Source organism: Cyprinus carpio, chromosome B9 (genome assembly GCF_018340385.1).
Source record: "Cyprinus carpio isolate SPL01 chromosome B9, ASM1834038v1, whole genome shotgun sequence".
NCBI classification, from domain to species: domain Eukaryota; kingdom Metazoa; phylum Chordata; class Actinopteri; order Cypriniformes; family Cyprinidae; genus Cyprinus; species Cyprinus carpio.
Window position 1 is genome coordinate 14,027,572 of NC_056605.1, and position 18,966 is coordinate 14,046,537.

An 18,966-nucleotide genomic window follows, 5' to 3' on the forward strand; every position below is an offset into this window, starting at 1 on the left:
CCACATAATGCCCTCATGACTTTTATCTCAGTCACCCTGTTTGTAGAAAAAATGATTGGTGGATGTTGGCGAATGAAACAAAGCACTATCTACGTCATATGCTTGTGTGACCCATTTTAATGATGCTCACAGAAACTCTCCAGACATCAGTATGACATGCAACAGTTATCATCAGTCTGGTGATGGCACTGTGGATTTGGTTAGTGACGCACCATAGTATAGGTTCCAAATTGAGTGTAACATCTTTATTAGGACTCATATTCCTGACTGTTCTCATTTCTGACCTTCGACATTGTGAATTTTGTATTTAGTTTATACTATAAAGAATAATAATGTATTTTAGATTATGTCAGCATCCATGTTACAGAACAAACCACATTAGTTATCAATTAAAATAACCTGGAATTTCCTCCTTCATTATTCCAGTCTTCAGTGTCATGTGATCCTCCAGAAATCATTCTAATTTGCTGATTTCATGCTCAAGAAAAATTTCTCATTATTATCAATCTTGAAAACAATGTTTAAAAGTATAGTGGAAACTGTAATGCATTTGTTTCTGGATTTTTTTTTTTAATGAATAGAAAGTTAAAAAGAAGAACAACATTTATATTTCACAGTTTATACACTTTTTTTATACTGAAATAACTTTGGGGAAAATGGCTGCCTTACATTCTTACACAAACATTAAACATGCACAGACAAAATTATGAAGAAAAGAGTGCCACGGATACCTTCAATGCCCTGTTTAAATCCCAGAGCCTCCTGTCATCTCTTGACATTTATCTTTTTGCCTAAACTAGAAAAATTAATCCTTGTTTCAGTATGTGTGTGAAGAGAGAGAAACAGCCAAAATCAACAACTAAGCAACTTACATATGCGTATTATTTGTCTCATAACTGAAAAATGTACAACTGTTGTGAAATTACATATACACATTTACACTATTTCCGAGTCAAAACAATCATGGATCACATAATTATTGAACAATTTCCAAAGCGTATCTCAGATCTCAGATACCTATTCTGAAACACAACATTTTTTTCATTACCCTTTATTCTAAATAGGCTGATTATATGATATGCTGAAACATAGCTAAGGCAAAGCAAGCAGAGATGTACAAAGCACTTTTAAAAGCACATTCCACCCCAACAGAAACACTGCAATCAACACTTTCAAAACCGGCCCAGGAAAGAAGGAGACTGACAGACGTTGTTCTAAGAGAAAGAAGGAAGCTGGACATGTAGATGCTCTGTTTTTCTGCACTGGAGCTGAAACATGGATTTCAGTGGACTGACACGACCATTCAGACAAACACAGGAAAGGAGCCACCCTGAGACAGCTACCCCAGACATGTGTAGACTTTGGCTAATTTTATTGTCAGTTCAGCTAATTTAATCAGTGAGTACTCTACAACTTTTCAAGAATGGCACAAACAATGCCAAGGAGCAAACAAACAGACACAATATATAGGCCACCCTGAATGCACTGTAAGTCACTTTGCATAAAAGCTTCTGCCAAATGCATGTGTAAATGTCAAATGAACAGGCCCTGCAGTCTAGTTTACCCTGATGATAAACTTTCATTTATAGTCCAATAAAGGTTTTACTTCTTTTAAAATTTCTGTTTGTATTTTATTTCTGTGAAACTGAAGCAAAAATATTTGAAGTTGCAACAACTATAAAGACATTTTATGAAAGACAGACGCAGAATAACAGAGTGAAAATGGAAATGAAGAGTGAGAAAATAAGACGAAGTGGAGAGAGAGAGAGTGGGAAATTAAGGAAAGGTGGAGAGTGTTTTTCATGGCGTTAGTTTGTCACATCCTCTGATAACTGTTTTCTGCAGTGGTCCAATGGTGGGACGAAATCATATTTTGAAGCTCAGCATCTAAATGGCAATCAGCCTTTTTTCCTTGTATATCCTCTACTCCTTTGACCCTTTTACAGGGCCGCCATGGGGGGGGATTCTAAGGATCCGAAGATGGAAAGGGAATACGATTTCTACCGAGGGTGACCCCCCTGGAACGCGATCATACGTATAATGCGTCAGACCGGAAAATGCAAACCTGTGCAAAGATATTTCGCATTTTGCTGCGTAGCAAAGTTCAAGCTTGGTGAACTCTGGCCTGCGATTTCACATTACGTGATACTTTGTGACCAACGGCAGATCGATGCATCACAGCATGACCTGCTATCTAAATTAAAAGAACATAAATTTAAAACTAGAATCGATAGAGTCCAAAACATTATTTAGACTCTGTTCACAATCGCTTCCACATTAGTCTCAGTGGTCACACTGCAACTTCCAGTCCAGCGCAGTGAATGAAAATGTGAGAAAGTTGAGCACAAAAGGAAATCTTGAGAAAGTCTCACACATCAGGACAAAGAAAGACTGATGCAATCTAATTTCACACTAAAGCTTCTGGAACAAATCATCAAATTGTTGTGTTTTAATGTGCTTAAACGTTCTGAATACAAATGTATACATTTGAGTTATGTTTAAATTATGTTTGTTAATGGTAGGCCTATATATACTTTACTATAATATAATTGTTGTGATAGACTGTTATTAGAAATATGACAGAAAAAGTTTGCATTGACTTGCATTATATTTTTTTTTTCCTCCATACTATGGAAGTCAGTGGCTACTGTGAACTGTTTGGTTGTCCACATTCTTTAGAGTGTATTATTTTGTGCTCAGAAGAAAGAAACTTTGTAGGTTTGTAGGAAGTGGAAGGTGAGTAAATTATGACAGAATTTTCCTTTTTGGGTGATCAATATGTTATGTCCGAGGACGTATTTAATGCGGTTTATAATCGTGCACGTGTGTGTTGGATGTGGTTTTTTGCTTGCTTTCTCTCTCCCTCATCTGGAGACAGGTGATCCACTCATCTGTGTTCAATCTGATTGCCAGCGGTGACTGGATGATGATGGAAATGAGTAGAAAATAAGATGTGGTGGATCTGTGGAGAAAGGAGAGAGACCTCTTTCGGCCAGGGCTACCGGTCCTCCTGGTTCCCCAGAGTCACTTGTTGTTTGACTTTGGTTGGTCTAGTAGTGAACTCATGAGTTTGTTGTGTTCTTGAGCAGAAAGAGAACTGAAGCGGTTTAGAATCATTTGAGTATCTGTTTAATGTTAACGATGTTTGTTAGTATGTTTACGTTCTTTTGACTTAAGGGAATGTAGGGGAAGGGTGCCATTTTTGTTTGTCCTTCTCTTTTTCTCCTGGTTATGGGTAGACAGGAAGAGAGGGAAGTTTTATGTATTTTGTTTTTGTCTTTTCCCTAGGTAATTATGAATATCCTTGGGTTAGTTAGTTTGGTTTTGTTTGTTATTTTGGCCTAGCTCTCCCCAGAAGTCTTTGTTCCATGTATGTTTTTTGACACTTTCTTTGAGATTACGGTTTCTGTTTACTTGATTCTTATCTTCTCAAATTAAAAAGATATTAATTTGAAGTGGTGTCTGTGTTGACTCTGGGTCAGGAGGTTGGTTTGAGTTTTTTTTTCTTTATTTTTGTTACTGGCTCCCCAGCCCTAGATGGGGAGATATGTAACAAAAACCATTAATCCCCCACTAAGAGCCACTTATACTTCAAATGTAAAAAATTGTATGGCTTTTTACGATGCCAGTGTCTCTGTATTGACTGACAGGTCCAGTGTTTTCTCACAGACCCTGACTCCATCATTGCCATTCACTACCTTCTCCTGTTTATTCTGTGCCTCATCCACCCCCCTGCTCTACATTTTGTCCCCTCATCTTTTGCTTCATCCATTGTTTTAACAGCATCTCAGTATTGGCTCCCTAGAGTGACCAGTGCTACACTTACAGGAAGTCCAGCGTCTGCTTCCTGTCAGGTTGAAGAGAACAATCAATCATTTCCTCCTTTGACCTTTACAAATACGTTTGGCCAGTTTATATGCTTTCGTGTTTATAGCAGTTTGTACATAACAGGGCAAGAGAACATTTACACATGTGAACCAGACTTCTTGACCGTTTACAAGTGGCTCTTATTGTACTTGGTTTCCTTTTTTCTGTTGAACAGTAGTCAACACAGATCTATAAGTGCACCTGGATCATAAGATGGTTGATATGACAATTTGTGTAAAAGATAATCATTTGATTTGCATAGTTTGCAACATTAGCTGCATTAAATCTTTGTAAGTTTTTCAGTTTTGTTGGAGGTGGCAAAATACTAAAATACTAAATATTACAATTTGCATCAATTTTATTTATATTATTTTGTGTTAAGAAATATATTGTTTAATAAAAATGTTCACTTGTGTAGCACCACAGAAACCATACAAATTAAATCTAACGTTTTCAGAATATCAGACTAAATTAACAAAAAATATGAAAGCTGTAAGACCCACCAAGTACTTTCAAGATTCACACACACACACACACACACACACACACACACACACACACACACACACACACACACACACACACACACACACACACACACACACACACACACACACAATCTTTAACAATCAATAATTCAAAAGACATTTTATCTTCAGATATATTATTACAAAAATAAATAAAACAATACTTTTATTGTTTCTCAGTTATTTTGGTAAAACAAAATTAATATGAAAATTAATAGGGTTAAACTTGTGACTGGAAAGACTAAATACCACAACTTAATAAGGAGAAATATTTGAATGGCTATTTTGTGGCTCGTTACTGATTGGTTTACCAAACCAAATTCACTAAAACAATAGAAGTAAATACTTGGTGTTGTGAGTCATAACTTTCTCAAGAGAACTTTCAGAGAGTGATTTCTCTTTCCTTGGTTTAAAACTGACTCATTTTAACTGAACAATATTAATTTAGTGATATTAATGCAATGTGAATGAATCAAACAACAGAATGTTGAAGCACTGGTTTAAATAGTTGGCTCCCACACTTTTCGGCAGTTTGTGCTTTTGAACCCTTTGTGACTCTAACTTCCATAGGAAATCACTTGTTCATTAGAAGTTTTGAATTTCAATTTGAGGAAGGGGAAGCTTGTATCTGCTTGTACGTATGCCTGCCGCAGCTCGGGTTCCATGTCTTTCATTCTTTCTCATGCCTGGAGTCTGTTTTCCCAATGGAGGTTTCTCACATCGTTCTGGAATTTGTTTCCAGTACATTAGTCTAGTAATTAAATAATCAGGGATGGAGAGATTTTTTCCTTGCTTACATTTTTATTTGTTTATTTATTTATTTTTTTGCTCTTATTTTATGTTTTGTATTTTATTACTATATTACAGAATGTTGTTGTTCTGGATATTAGCAAGCTGTGAACAACACCAACAGCACAATTGCTAGTGTCATTGTATTGCTTTTATTCAACCTTTAATTTAGAAGTTAATATTGAGCAACTTACATTTTAAACACAAAATTGCTATTTATTTTATCTGTTTTTACTCTGCAAACAAAAATATTTGCAAACAAAGTCAAATCAAAATCGACAGTCCCCGTCTTCCAACAGCAGACAGTAGTGGTGTTTCACTCTTGAATGAATCAGTAGCCCCTTTCACACATACATATTTTACTGGTAAGTTACTGGTAAATTACCACTAAGAGACAGGACCTTTTCAAAAATACCGGTAAATTTGTTCCCGGGAATTTTCCGGTATGAGAAGTCACAACATTACCAGTGAATTACCGGTAATCTACTTTGTGTAAATGCAGAACGAGATAACCAGAATGAGCATGTACAAATTCAGAATGCGCTAAAGTTAAACATCTACACTGGGCCAATTTAACAGCTCTGTTCCAATCATAACATTCTGACGCAGATGATGCGTTTACTCTATGCTGTGTAGTTCATTTGAAGTTGTCTAATACAATGTCCCTGGGCCAAAAGCAGCTGCATGAATGTAAACATTTGATACAAAAATGAAAATATCAACAAAAACACTGACCACGTATAACCCTCCATGTTTACAAACACATCACTGGGAGGTGCAGCCGTTTAGAGGTAATTTCTGGTTAATGATCCCACAGAATTTAAAAAGATGTGTGAACTGTTCTTTACCGGGGCTAACGGTGCTTTATAAAGAGGCTAATGATTTTGGCGGTTGAGTGAATGATTCACTAACTTACTTATGAAGGCAGTGGTTGCATCTGAAATCATATACTTTCATACTATATTTCAGGTGAAAACAGTAGGACTGTGTGAAAAAATAGTATGTCCAAATTCAGAGTACTCATAAAAGAGTAAGTGAAAAGTTCCCAAATGACCTACTACTTCTGGTGAGATTCAGAAGTACGCATCCAATAAACTCTACTGTCCCATGAGGCCATGTGAGAGTGTTTGTGAATAGGTGTGTTTGACTTTATCTGGATTTAACCAACCACAGAGAACGTTCACTTGCAGTTAGGGAGGAGTTGAAAAGGGAAGTCATCAAGTCGGACACTTACAGTGTTCTGTAGTGATGCTCACACATTTGCTTATTTTATCATAGCTGAATTGGATTAGATGCACTCGGGGCCATTTCTAGTTTTTTATCAGTACCCATAATAAAAGTGTCCACATGTTTTTTTGTTCATATACATATAAATTGTCTTTACCTGCAGCACAGAGTCATTCACAAGCCATGCACAAAGATCTGCTGAAAAGGATGTCCAAAAATGTCCAAATTTTGTTTTCTAAAAATGGATTGTAGGTAAATATTGGCCTCATCAGACATGCATTTTATTTTCTGTCTTATAAAGTATGTGAGAAAACAAATCAGTGCATGAGTCATGTTCAAATGAATCCCCCCATCTGAGGGTTGTCCCCTTTAAAAATATCATTACAAACCACTCTGTGTATTGTTAATAATATAATGGACATATACTTAAAATAATTGTGTAAATAGTAAAACAATATAAACACAAGAAACGGTTAGCTTGTTTAATATCCTAGCTTGTTGGATAGTAAGTCACCCACTACAACTAAAGCCTGGAATACACTACATGACTTTTAAAATCTGAACAATTTTTTTAAACACTACGCATCATACACTTACCGACTTTGTAAATAGTGACAGAGGAAAACTGGTCATCATACAGTACACTACACAACTGAGGATCACACACAAGCAGACTTTGAAGTCGTTCCAATCACAATAACCTCACTCAGAAATGTGCATATTGTTGCTAGGAGATGCTTGACAAATAAAAACGATATGTGTTCTAAAATCGTCTGAAACATGTTTGATATCCTCCGACTGAGTGGAATCAAAGTCTGAAGCTAAAAATCGGAGTCTGTGACCATCATACACTACGTGATCTGGGAATCTGTCAACTCTAATTTGCAGACTGGCTCTGACTTTCGGAAACTAACATCGACTTCTCCAGACTGCAAAAATCGTGTAGTGTATTCCAGCCTATACACGGTGATAAGCCTGTGAACTTATATTAAGTTAATATTGTAGATCTACCGATGTTAGATGAAATTTATGCCCTTGAAGCATTATGTACTACTTACAGTGCTTTAAAAGTGCTTTGATGGCATAGATCACAGTAATGTAGCAATGGTGCCTTTTTAATTCAGACAAAATGTCTAATGCATTATTAGTGAGTGGCTATATTGTTGTCACACGTTTCATATCAGTAGGGTCAGTTAAGCACATTGGTACAAGAGTCTGGCATATCAGCAGGTCATCAGAGGTGAGGGTGTGTCAAATCTGTCTAGAGGAAGAACAGAGAAGGCCAGGTCTTTCACCTCCGTCCAAAATCAACATTTGTTCCTGTCCCATACACAATTGTGGCTGGGCAGCGCCGGCCGTCGCACCCATCGAGGTGTTCTTTATGACCACAATCGGTTGACCAGCACAATGACCTCAGTGCAGTTACCTGCTCCATACACCCATAAACACCACACGTAATCATGCGAACACACACACTAGTCACGAGTTTAGGTTGGCTCTGACTGATGTCCGCTTGGGTGAGTGAAAAACTCAGTGTGTATAAACTGTGACCGCTGAGAACAGTTTGTGTGTACATGGAGGGAAGTGAAGAGAATGCTTTGTGTATTCGGATAAATTAATTAAACAATCATTGGAAAGGGTCGAAAATATAATTCCCAGAGGAAGTGAGGCTCAGTTCAGGAATAATGAGGAGAAATGAAGAGATATGCTGGAGGTGTGAAAAGGGCTGAGAGTTCATAGGAATGAAGGCCCATTATATTTCAAAACTTCAAGTTTAAAAGTTAATATATATATATATATATATATATATATATATAAATATATATATATATATGTTAATGTCCTGACGCAGGACAAATATGACCTTGTCTATTAGAAGCCTTTAATTTCTGTGGAGAGATTTAAACAAAATCTTTACTATTTCATTGTCACTTCATCCTCCAGTGTCTTTTAAAATGATAATCATATTTAAATCATCCCTCCTTAGCATCTTCATCCTCTTTTTAGCAGTGAAGAACTGCTGAAGTCTGCATTCATTCAGCTGTAGGAGATTTGTCATGTTAGACAGAGTAAAAAAATTGCTTTGACTTAAATTCAAATGGTTGTATCTCTGTATGACACATGAACGTTGTTAGGAAAATCTAAACTTCATTTAGTAATCTTCAAGCATACTTAATTTTCTCTCTAGGCTGGACTGTGTGTGTATTATTAGGTACTGTACTGTACCTAAAGTGCATTGGTTTCGAATGCATAATTCAACTTTACAGTGCCCCAGAAAAGCATTTGGCACTTATGTCTCACTTGTCAAAGATGTATTAATGTAATTAAATACACTCAATAAAACATCCAACAAAGTGTCATTTGCAAACAAATGGTGACAGATTACAAAGACTTATACATCAAATTTTATTACATCTAAGCTTAAATTAGTCTTTTAAGGGAGAGCAGGAAATGTATTGTGAGCCGATTAGCATTTGATATTTGTGTTATAGCTTCATGAGTGTCTGCTGCATTTGCACAATGTGAGCTCACGCCTGACTGCACATGCTCCATAGGCTCAATGCTCTAGAATGACATCATGTCTTTCTGTGTCATCCTACCACTATTCATGTGGCTTATCCTGCCAGTGTCCACTATATCAACACACAAACCCCTCCAGGGCACAATTACCAGGGTCCGAAATGCAGGGTGTACCATGAAGTCAATGAAATATTATGTAGCATCAGTCTTTTCCAGTTTGATATTAATACTTTTTATTTTTAATGAATTAAAAAAGATGGGTTAATGTATGTAAAATTAGAATATTATTTTCTTTCTAACATAAATTACATAATATTGTATTGATATAATTCTAGTTCCACTTTTTATTTTTCCACTATATCCCCATCTTAATGAAAGAGAAATGTGCTTTTGCTTTAGGGTATCCGGGGGTCTGTTAGTTAATGTGTACTGCTCATGTTGTATTTGCAAATACTTTCTCATTAAAAACCAAATAAATTTTTAAGGCACAGTTTGTTTCCTGTGCTGACATGAAATAATAAATTGAATATTTTGACATGCAACATACTATAATCAATGGCAGATTATGATTAATAGTGAGAGGGTAACATAGAATAAAACTTGTTAGAAAAGTTACAATTTTGATGATACATTTGGCATCTTAATTTCATTAAATGATGACACATTTAAAAGATTTCATCCGCTAGGAAGTTTATTTTTATATAGCCTTTCGCACACACAAGGGCAACATAAGTTACACAGACTTCAGTCTTCTATTAAGCGGTTAGTTAATTATGCTCTTCTCTTTATCTTGATGTTTAGTCCTAATGTACACAGCAACCAGTCAAATGTTTATGAGATATACTGTGCAGAATGGGAAAATGAATTGTGTAACTTGGAATAAACTCTCCGTCTATGTGGCATAAAACATTGCCCATTGACTGTCAGTCATATTGTTTTCCCTTCGAAAAGTGTAGCACAAACTGTTTCCCCTGACAACAATAATTCAACAGTTTAGATAAGTGCTAAACAATCCCAAACTTTAAATAAACCATTCTTGAGTCTGATAGGGTTTTGCCAACTGTTGAATGTGCTCTCTTAGTCAGGACTGCTACAGCATGGAAAACAGTGATTTTGGGGTCTCTGAGACCCCCCAAAATAACAAATATACACATTTTCTGACCTTTAACGATTGGGTTTTGTGTAACGTTCAAAATCTTGGTGTGAACCAACACTGTCAAGAATGTGTCTGGCCAATGATTCAGCTGCGCAGGAAGTTTTTAAACAGGGTATTGTTGAAGTTTATCCATGTGTGTATGTGTGTTTGAGCTTCCTGGCCAATATCATAAATATGCCATTGCACTGCTCTGTTGCCCCGTTATCACAAAACCATTAAACCTTATACCTCCAACACCCAGCTTTCCTGGATGTGTGTGTTTGCCCAAATACTTTATCATCACCATTTCCTAAGGCTGTCTCCCTTGTGAAATATCGCTGTTGTCATAAGGTCCTTTGGCTCCAATACACCAACAAATTTTTGTTGAAGATTTGTGGGTGGATAATTTACCGTGTGTATCCCACTACAGTGAAATGCAAACACTGAAATACCAAAATGCTGCTCCAGTGAAGTCATGAAGTCTGTCACAGTTTCCCAATTCCCACTGATATACAACACATGAACAATAAAACAGTACATATTTTATACTGTGTCTGTTATACTGTGTCTGTTTTGGGTCAGCATTCATTTCACTATATGAAGCATATATACTGCAAGGTTTTTTGTTTGTTTTTTTGTTTTTGTTAGAAGTGTCTTATGCTCACCTTATGCTACATTTCTTTGATACAATAAAAACGCATCTTGGATATATTCTGGTTGTCAAACTTTGTGGAACATGTACCTATTTTAATGTTTAAATAATAAAAACCAATATATAATATATATTTTCATACTAAATGTATTTATATTATCAAAAGAACAGGACATTTAATAATCAAAGATTGGTTTAAATCATTGATGTATCATTGCAGCATGTCATAAAGAAGTAGGCCATTGCTATGGGCCTCATGCCCCAATTTTATTTCATTTTTTAAAATGTGTACATTTGGTTCAGGCCTGTGGATAGTGTCCTGTCCCTCTGGCCCCTCTGGCTGCGGGTATGTTGATCCTATTGTCTTCTGCATCAACACTCGTGGTCTGGTGCATAAAGGGCATCTGGTTAGCAGCTTAGACTCTACGGCAGGCATGAAAAGCAGCCATCATAGTCATTCACTCACATCTGCTCAGTGGTGCGACAAGGGCGAGGACTGAGTCTGGGTGACTGGGGGACAGGAGTTCAATTCGCCCCACAGGCCCCAGAAGCAACGGACTGAACTGGACTACACTGGACCCACCACTGTGCAAAGGTGACTATTTAGCCGTAGATAACTTTGGCTCTCCATTTAATTATTAGCTTTTTTGTCCAGTTTTGTTTTATGTCTAAGATGGCCTAAATTGTTGAATGTGAGCCTGTAGGTGATGTGTTTTGGCAATGGCATATCTGAGTCTTACAGTTGTTTCCTGGTCCTGTTTGTAAATGGTCTGTTCAGTCTAGTTTTGTTTATCTAGAAGTTAACTTATTAATGAGAAGGTGCATTTGGAAAATGTTTTTCATAATATCTTAACAATAACTTTATTATGAAATATCTGTTTATATATAAAAAAAAAAAAAAAAAACGGAAGCGTATGATACATCAGGTTTATCATGTACTGTAAGTAAAACACTCTTGGACCATTTTGTTTCTCCCTAATTCCCATTTGTCTTTTTTGTACACAGCTAATACACAACCATGGGAGACTGGAGCTTCTTGGGTAATATTTTGGAGGAAGTAAACGAACACTCCACTGTGATTGGCCGTGTTTGGCTCACAGTTCTGTTCATTTTCCGCATTTTAATTCTGGGCACAGCAGCAGAGTTTGTCTGGGGAGACGAGCAGTCTGATTACGTTTGTAACACTCAGCAGCCAGGTTGCGAGAATGTGTGTTACGACGAGGCCTTTCCAATCTCCCATATCCGTCTATGGGTGTTACAAATAATTTTTGTATCCACACCTTCGCTTGTTTACGTCGGGCATGCTGTCCATTACATCCACATGGAGGAAAAACGAAAGGAGCGTGAAGAAGCTGAGGTTAGCCACCAACAGGAAACAGGTGAGGAGCGTCTTCTACTGCCAGATCAGGGAAGTGTTCGTACCACCAAGGAAACCAGCACGAAGAGTAGCAAAAAGTTCAGACTCAAGGGCACTCTACTTTTCACCTACATATGCCATATCATCTTCAAAGCTCTTTTTGAAGTAGGCTTCGTAGTTGGACAGTACTTCCTCTACGGGTTCCGCATCCTGCCGCTGTACAGGTGCAGTCGTTGGCCGTGCCCCAACACGGTGGACTGCTATGTCTCCCGACCCACTGAAAAGACCATCTTTATCATTTTTATGCTTGCAGTTGCTTGTGTTTCACTGTTCCTTAACTTTGTGGAGATCAGCCACCTCGCCTTGAAGAAGATCCGATTTGTATTCCATCGACCAGCTCCAGCGCAGTTGGAGCCTCTTGGACCACCTGAGAGGAGCTTACCATTCCTTCTAACCACCCCTGTCCAAAAATCCAAGGGTTACAGGCGCCTTGAAGAGGAGAAGAAAGACAAGGTGGCGCACATATATCCACTAGCTGAGGTTGGTATGGAAGAGGGCCAGTTCTTCTCACCTCAGCTGGAGAAGGAGCAGAAAAGGAATCAGGAGGCGGTTATGCCAACAGCGCCACCTGTAGAGGAGACAATCATATGCGATGAGACTCAACCCTCCTTCATTCAGGTCACAGAGACACTACCAGAGCTTCCACCAGAAGAACCACTTCGGGAAGGAGATGAGGTAGACAGCTTAAAAACTCCGACAGCTTTACCAGAAGTACTGGAGGAGCGTTCAGAAGGGGAAAGTGTGGAGGAAACATATTTAATATCACTTGAAGAGAGTTTGGATATAGATCTAGGAGAACTGGCTTGTAGAGAGGTGACTGAGGAAAAGTCAGCGAAGGAGAGTAGCTTAATAGATGCTGAGCCAACAAAGGAAAAAAGACTTTCAGGAGCTGAAGAAGAGAAGGAAAACTTACAGGAAATTGAGGAAATAGAGCATAGCACCTTTAAGGTCCAGGAGTTGAGGAAAGAAGGGAGTTTACCAGATGTGGTTGAGGAAGCGACAGCAGTTGAGGTGTCTGGTGAAGAGAGGCAACTTTGTGAAATTGAGCCTTTTGTAAATGAGGACATTTTGGAAAAGGCGAAAACTTTAGATGATGGTAAGATTACTGGAGATCTGGATGTGTCTAAAATATCTGAGGGGGAGCAAGGGTCGGAGGATTTAGGGGAGGTAGCAGGGTCAAATTTACCTGATATAGAGCCCATTGGGGATGAAGTGGATATGGGAAAGGGCAGGTATACCTTTGTACCTTATTATATGGAAGAGGATAGAGTTCAACGGGATGCAGTAGACTCAGAAGTGGGCAAAGCTTCAGAGGAAGTAGTAGATATAGGAAAGGGTGAAACTATAGAGGGTCTAATAGATGCAGGAAGAATTTGTGCTTTAGAAGATGTATTACAAACAGGCAAGAATGAAGCTTTAGAAAATCTAAATGAAGTTAGATCTTTTGATACTGCAGTCAATCAAGGTGAGGAGGTTCTAGATAAAGCTGTAGGACTTGCTGTTGACACTGAACAGGTGGAAACTTTGGGAAAGGAGGAGGTATCCTTGAAGATAAAGGATCCAGAGGAGGTCCAAGTCTCTAGGGAGTGTGATAGGTCAGGGAAAAAAGAGGATTCTGTGGAAACTGGAGGCCCAGAGAAGGAGGAGTGTTCTGAAGAAATGAAGGCCATGGAGGCCACAGAGGAGATGATGGATGTTTCACTTGTACCTCTGGAACTAGAGAAAACAGAGGAAACAAGATCATTAAGTCGTCTCAGCAAAGGTAGCAGCAGAGCCAGGTCAGATGATCTTACAATATGACTGAACAACAAGCAGAAACTTGACAGAAAAATTCCCAAGTGCAACATTATCAGGTGAATCATTGAACAAGCATGTTTTCTTGATCAGGGGTTTTCAAAATGTCATGAAATGCCCAAAGTATGATCATCCCCTTGCAGAGAAACCCCTTACTGAATGTATATACTTCATGTATAAAGGCCCATTAATGCTGTATGAAAAAAAAATATTAATCTCTTTGTAACCACCTAGGAGTTTTGGACACAAGTTTGAAAACCCCTATTTTTTATTTATTTATTTTTTTTGTATACACAAGTTCATCTAAAAAGAAAGGCAAAGGTACAAGAACGCAAGAACAATGAATGGTTTGTATAGATTATGGAAATAAAAAATTACAAACAATCTTCTCACAGTGAACATTACTAAGGACATACTTTCAAACATAATTTTAATATGCTTTTTTAGTCTTGCTTTTCAAAAAGATCCTTTATTTATTTATTCAATTTATTATACTGTAAATCCCTTGCAAGATAATCACAGAGTGACATTCTGAATTTCTGAAAAACTGTCTATTGCACTGACTATTTATGTTAATCTATACATTTGCCTGTTATTGTTTTATGATTATCCTGGGCCACATTAATTGTGTTATTGTTTATAAATCTACAATCAATTTGTTTACAACATTTACATTCCTTTTCAGTAACAATCGGACTTCTGATACAAAGTTAATTAAAAAGACAGAATATTGTAATTGAAAAGTGGTAGGGTTTGATTGCAGGTAGCAGGACTAAGATTTATATGGACTGTACCACAAAAAAAAGGGGGGTTTATGATGTGTGTAATACCGTTTTTTTTTTTTTTATTTAAGACCCTAAATAAAGATACCTCACTGACTGATGACCAATTGTGCTGTTTGTATTCAAATACATTTTCAACCTGCCCATGAACAACAACGATATTTTTTTAAACCTTGTAATAAAATAGTATTTGCGAAAAAGGTATTAAAAATACATGTTACTTAGTGAAATTGGACAAAAATTACACATGTATGACCTCTAGTGGTCACAATGGCACTGAAAGAACAACATCCAAACAGAAAATTAAAGTACAAGGTCAGGGACAGATGTGTGGAAAAAACCCAAAAACCCTTCTTTAAACAAACATGAAATGTGTCAAGACATTTTTGTTAAGTATCAGTGTGACATTGTGGGTGTTTGCAACTTCTTCCAACACATATTTTGCAACCTTGACACAAGCAGGATCATAGTCATGCGTTTATACAAAAAAAATAAAATAAAAATAAAAGGTGTCTACAGAGTGTCTGTTCAACTTTGTTTCTGTTCACAAGATATGTTCTGTTCATGCCTCTATGACCAGCATAAAAATGAAAACCACACAGTGTATTTACATAAAACACCCACATACATTATTATTTAAATATGTTAAAAAGAAATGTAAGAATGATAAGAATGAGTCTGCCTTGATTTAAAGGTGTTTATTATAAGTATTCTTGTATTCTTTATAGATAAAAAAGCAATAATTTACAATACATCCACTCTGATATCATCAGTCACACGTCTTTACCACTTTAAATGTTTTCTTTTCTGCCAACAGGTAATGATGTCCTGAGAGCGGTCATATCGGTGATATGGTAATGCCAAGATGAATATTTGATAATTAAGTCTTTCAAAAGATGCCGTTCAAATGATGACTGTCAACCTAGAAATGAAAAAAATATATACGGTCACTGAAAATAACCTTCTACTGCAAATAACTTTTCCTTCCCTATGCTTTTTGTTTGTTTGTTTCACTTTCCAGATTATGAAATATTTCTCTTTCTATATGAAGGAAGAATTTCATCTCGCCCTTTCTTGTAAATGCACTGCTTCTTGTGCTTATAAAGGAGACCACAGACACATTCAATTGTGAAAACACCACATATGTAAAACAACACCTCACCTTTTCCCATCTGATCTATTTTGAGGCTTCTGTATCAAAATGAAATCCTGAAAGTAAAAATAAAAACATTAAGCAGAAATTAGATAATCTATGGCACTAAATAGTTGAATTTCCAGTGTGGAAAACATGAATATAACATGCACAATATGTTTAAAGTTTCCCATTCCAGTTGGGTTAGAGTAAGTTTACATCCAAACACCTGAAATGGTTTTCAAACAGCAGTCAAATCTTATAAGAAGGGCCCCTTGATCCAGTTTTTTTTTATTTTTAAATTACATGCTATGAAACAAATTCTCTCGCCCTCGTTTTGACCATTATAAAGGTTTTCTGCATATTTTACTTTTCATTGTTCTGATATATAAATATGCTACATAAGCAAACAAACATCTGTAGAAACATGATCTCAGTATGATACCTTTTCCTTAAGTAATGTCTTCATGATAAAGTCCATAATCGGAAGCATGTTGACCAGCTGCCCTTTTTTCCATTGTCTGTAAAGATTCAACAGTTCTACTCTAGCGCATCCTTCTTGACACACTGAGGACTAAACGAAAAGAGAGAAATGAACAAGACAGTCAAATACGCTTTCATATGCATAAGATTAAAAAGTGTGATCAAGTAATGAAGCTTTTTTCTTATCACTGACCTTTGGAAGTGACATCAAAATACAAATTAACCACTGAAAATCTTTCAGAGCATATTTCAGGGTCTGATCTTGATGCTTTTTGATGTTCAGAGCTTCCAGACTCCTGAATTTCCCATCAGTGGAAATCTGATGAGATACCAAGTTTTTTACAATAAGTACTTTACAACTCATCTTTTTGTTGTATCTGTAATAACATTTCTGCAATTACATTACATTTCAAAAGATACAGTTGAGCCTTAACACACAAACCATTAATTCCAATACATTTGAAATTTTATGAAAAAATAAAAAAAAAATTCATTCCAAATCCATTTTTTACATGAGATCTGCAGTCACTATTACCTTGCCCATGTTGTTCTTGTATTTTGACCTCAAACATTTCAGCTCTTTAGACCATCTGAAAATAAAACCTTTACATTCCTCTAAACTCAAGTCATCAACCACATTAAAAGATTGGGACTCTCCAGAAACCTGAAATATCAAATAGCAGAAAGAGTTGTTCATTCACTGTCTAGACAAGAAGAATGACAAAGATAATCTCTCAGTTGCTCAGAATTTAGTCAAGACATAGGAATGAAATCTTATCAGCAGAAACAATGTGTAATCTACCTTTGCTGTGACTCTGTTTAACTGTGTTGCTAGGTCTGTTATAATGTTGAAATTGTCCAAGGTGTTTTGCTTCTGTGTGGATACAAAGACATAGACACATGCATGTATAACTGTCATTCAAAACAAAGCATAATGAATTTATAGGCTGAATTAATTAGTAACTAAATCATTGTTAGTATACCTGTAGAAATGTTTGCTTTGATCCTAATGTATTCCTTAGCCTGTTTACCTGTTAGATAAAGTTTTGTTGAAATAAATCAGAAAAGTTACAGCACTCCTTGTCTGTTCATGTTTTTCCATTAACAAACAAAAAAATAACTATGCACACATTCAGATAATACCAGACGTAGATGTTTGATGATGAAAACTTACTATTGTAGTAGACATCTCTGGCTTTGTGAACGGTTCAGACGTACGATCATATTCTATTTTAACAGTCTTACAAACAGTTTTAGTTTCCCACGTGGACATGACATCCTGTCCTTTAAAAAAAAAAAAAAAGTCTCACATTAGCATGTAAACCCGCATATTGAATGAGAAAGAACAGCCAACTGAATGACCGGTCATTGCTGACTTTAAACGAATAGGCTATACTTCCATTCACACACACTAGGTCATTATCTGTATATTTATTGACGTAGGCCTACCGTTCCTTGGCGAATCACGCAGGTTCCGAATGGACTTGATCAAAATCCCCATGTTCTTATCCTTATATTCTTATATCGTAAGCTATTTCAGACAGACGAACGCTTAAGAACATAGGCTTCTGAACAGTTGATGTTACAATGGGTGGCGCTTCTGTTGTAGTTGCAAAATCACGTGATCTACGAGAACCAGGCTGAAGGTAAAATAATCCCACATTATTTAATAAAATGGCCTAAAATAGCCTTTATTTATTTTACTTATAATGCTTTTGCTTTTCCTATTCACTTAGCCTACTTTGTGCATTTATCTAGGGCTTCCCAAACCTTTCCTGGAGGATCCCCTGCCCTGCACATGTAGCGGTGTCCCAAAAATGAGTGTGCACACTTCGAAGGCCACGGACTTCGAAGGGCCTGTCCCAAATGGCGCACTTCATGTGGTCTTGTGGGCTTAAATTGCGCGTGCTCGCCGAGTCTACGAGTCCGTAGGCCGTCCCATTCAGCATTTAAACGCTCTGAAGTGTGCTCAGCTGCGCATCCTTTGTATCCTTGAAGCGGTCTTCCGCAAAGACCGCATAGATGCAGGCTTCGCACACTTTAACTACCCAGGAATCCTTGCGAAATGCCAATCAGACAACGGATGGGAGGAGATTTCGCTTAAGAGCAATTGATGACATGGCTGAGAAGAATATATTTAAGTGTAGGTATCATTACGGAGGTTACATTTAAAAATTTTACATGGTATATATCCGGCTAAAAGTGTGTTAGAGAGGATTAAGTTAGAGATTGATTATTCATGTGTTATTATGCTCAATGGAAAAAGAATCTATTGTCCATCTGTTTTGTAATTGTATATACACAAAAATCTTTTGGGTGGATGTGGAAAATTTCATTAGAAGGAAAACATGTTATAGTGAAAGTGAAAGTGAAAGTGACGTGACATTCAGCCAAGTATGGTGACCCATACTCAGAATTAGTGCTCTGCATTTAACCCATCCGAAGTGCACACACACAGAGCAGTGAACACACACACACACTGTGAACACACACCCGGAGCAGTGGGCAGCCATTTTTGTGGCGGCGCCCGGGGAGCAGTTGGGGGTTCGATGCCTTGCTCAAGGGCACCTAAGTCGTGGTATTGAAGGTGGAGAGAGAACTGTACATGCACTCCCCCCACCCACAATTCCTGCCGGCCCGA

General features: G+C 37.2%; 2 protein-coding genes across 7 annotated transcripts; one reads left to right on the forward strand and one right to left on the reverse strand.

The window, feature by feature from the left end:
* Positions 1-11,127: 11,127 nt before the first annotated feature.
* Positions 11,128-14,255, forward strand: gja8a (gap junction protein alpha 8 paralog a). The gene is made up of 2 exons (XM_042731058.1): positions 11,128-11,312; positions 11,723-14,255. Exon 2 carries the CDS (start codon positions 11,736-11,738, stop codon positions 13,932-13,934), a length of 2,199 nt encoding a protein of 732 aa, XP_042586992.1. The 5' UTR covers positions 11,128-11,312; positions 11,723-11,735; the 3' UTR covers positions 13,935-14,255.
* Positions 14,256-15,393: 1,138 nt separating this feature from the next.
* zgc:113314 (uncharacterized protein LOC619272 homolog) lies at positions 15,394-18,389 on the reverse strand. Of its 6 annotated transcripts, none has more exons than XM_019110363.2 (10): positions 18,096-18,388; positions 17,775-17,965; positions 17,500-17,609; positions 17,309-17,356; positions 17,128-17,199; positions 16,861-16,989; positions 16,519-16,644; positions 16,288-16,416; positions 15,873-15,919; positions 15,394-15,632 (listed from the first exon to the last, which is right to left on the reverse strand). In XM_019110363.2, the coding sequence occupies exons 2-10, from the start codon at positions 17,824-17,826 to the stop codon at positions 15,614-15,616; spliced, it is 732 nt and encodes a 243-aa protein (XP_018965908.1). In that variant the 5' UTR covers positions 17,827-17,965; positions 18,096-18,388; the 3' UTR covers positions 15,394-15,613. The 6 variants fall into 6 exon arrangements, with proteins under 6 accessions (XP_018965908.1, XP_018965907.1, XP_042586994.1 ...); XM_019110362.2 differs by having other exon boundaries at positions 18,067-18,388; XM_042731060.1 differs by lacking the exon at positions 17,775-17,965.
* Between the last annotated feature and the right edge of the window lie 577 nt (positions 18,390-18,966).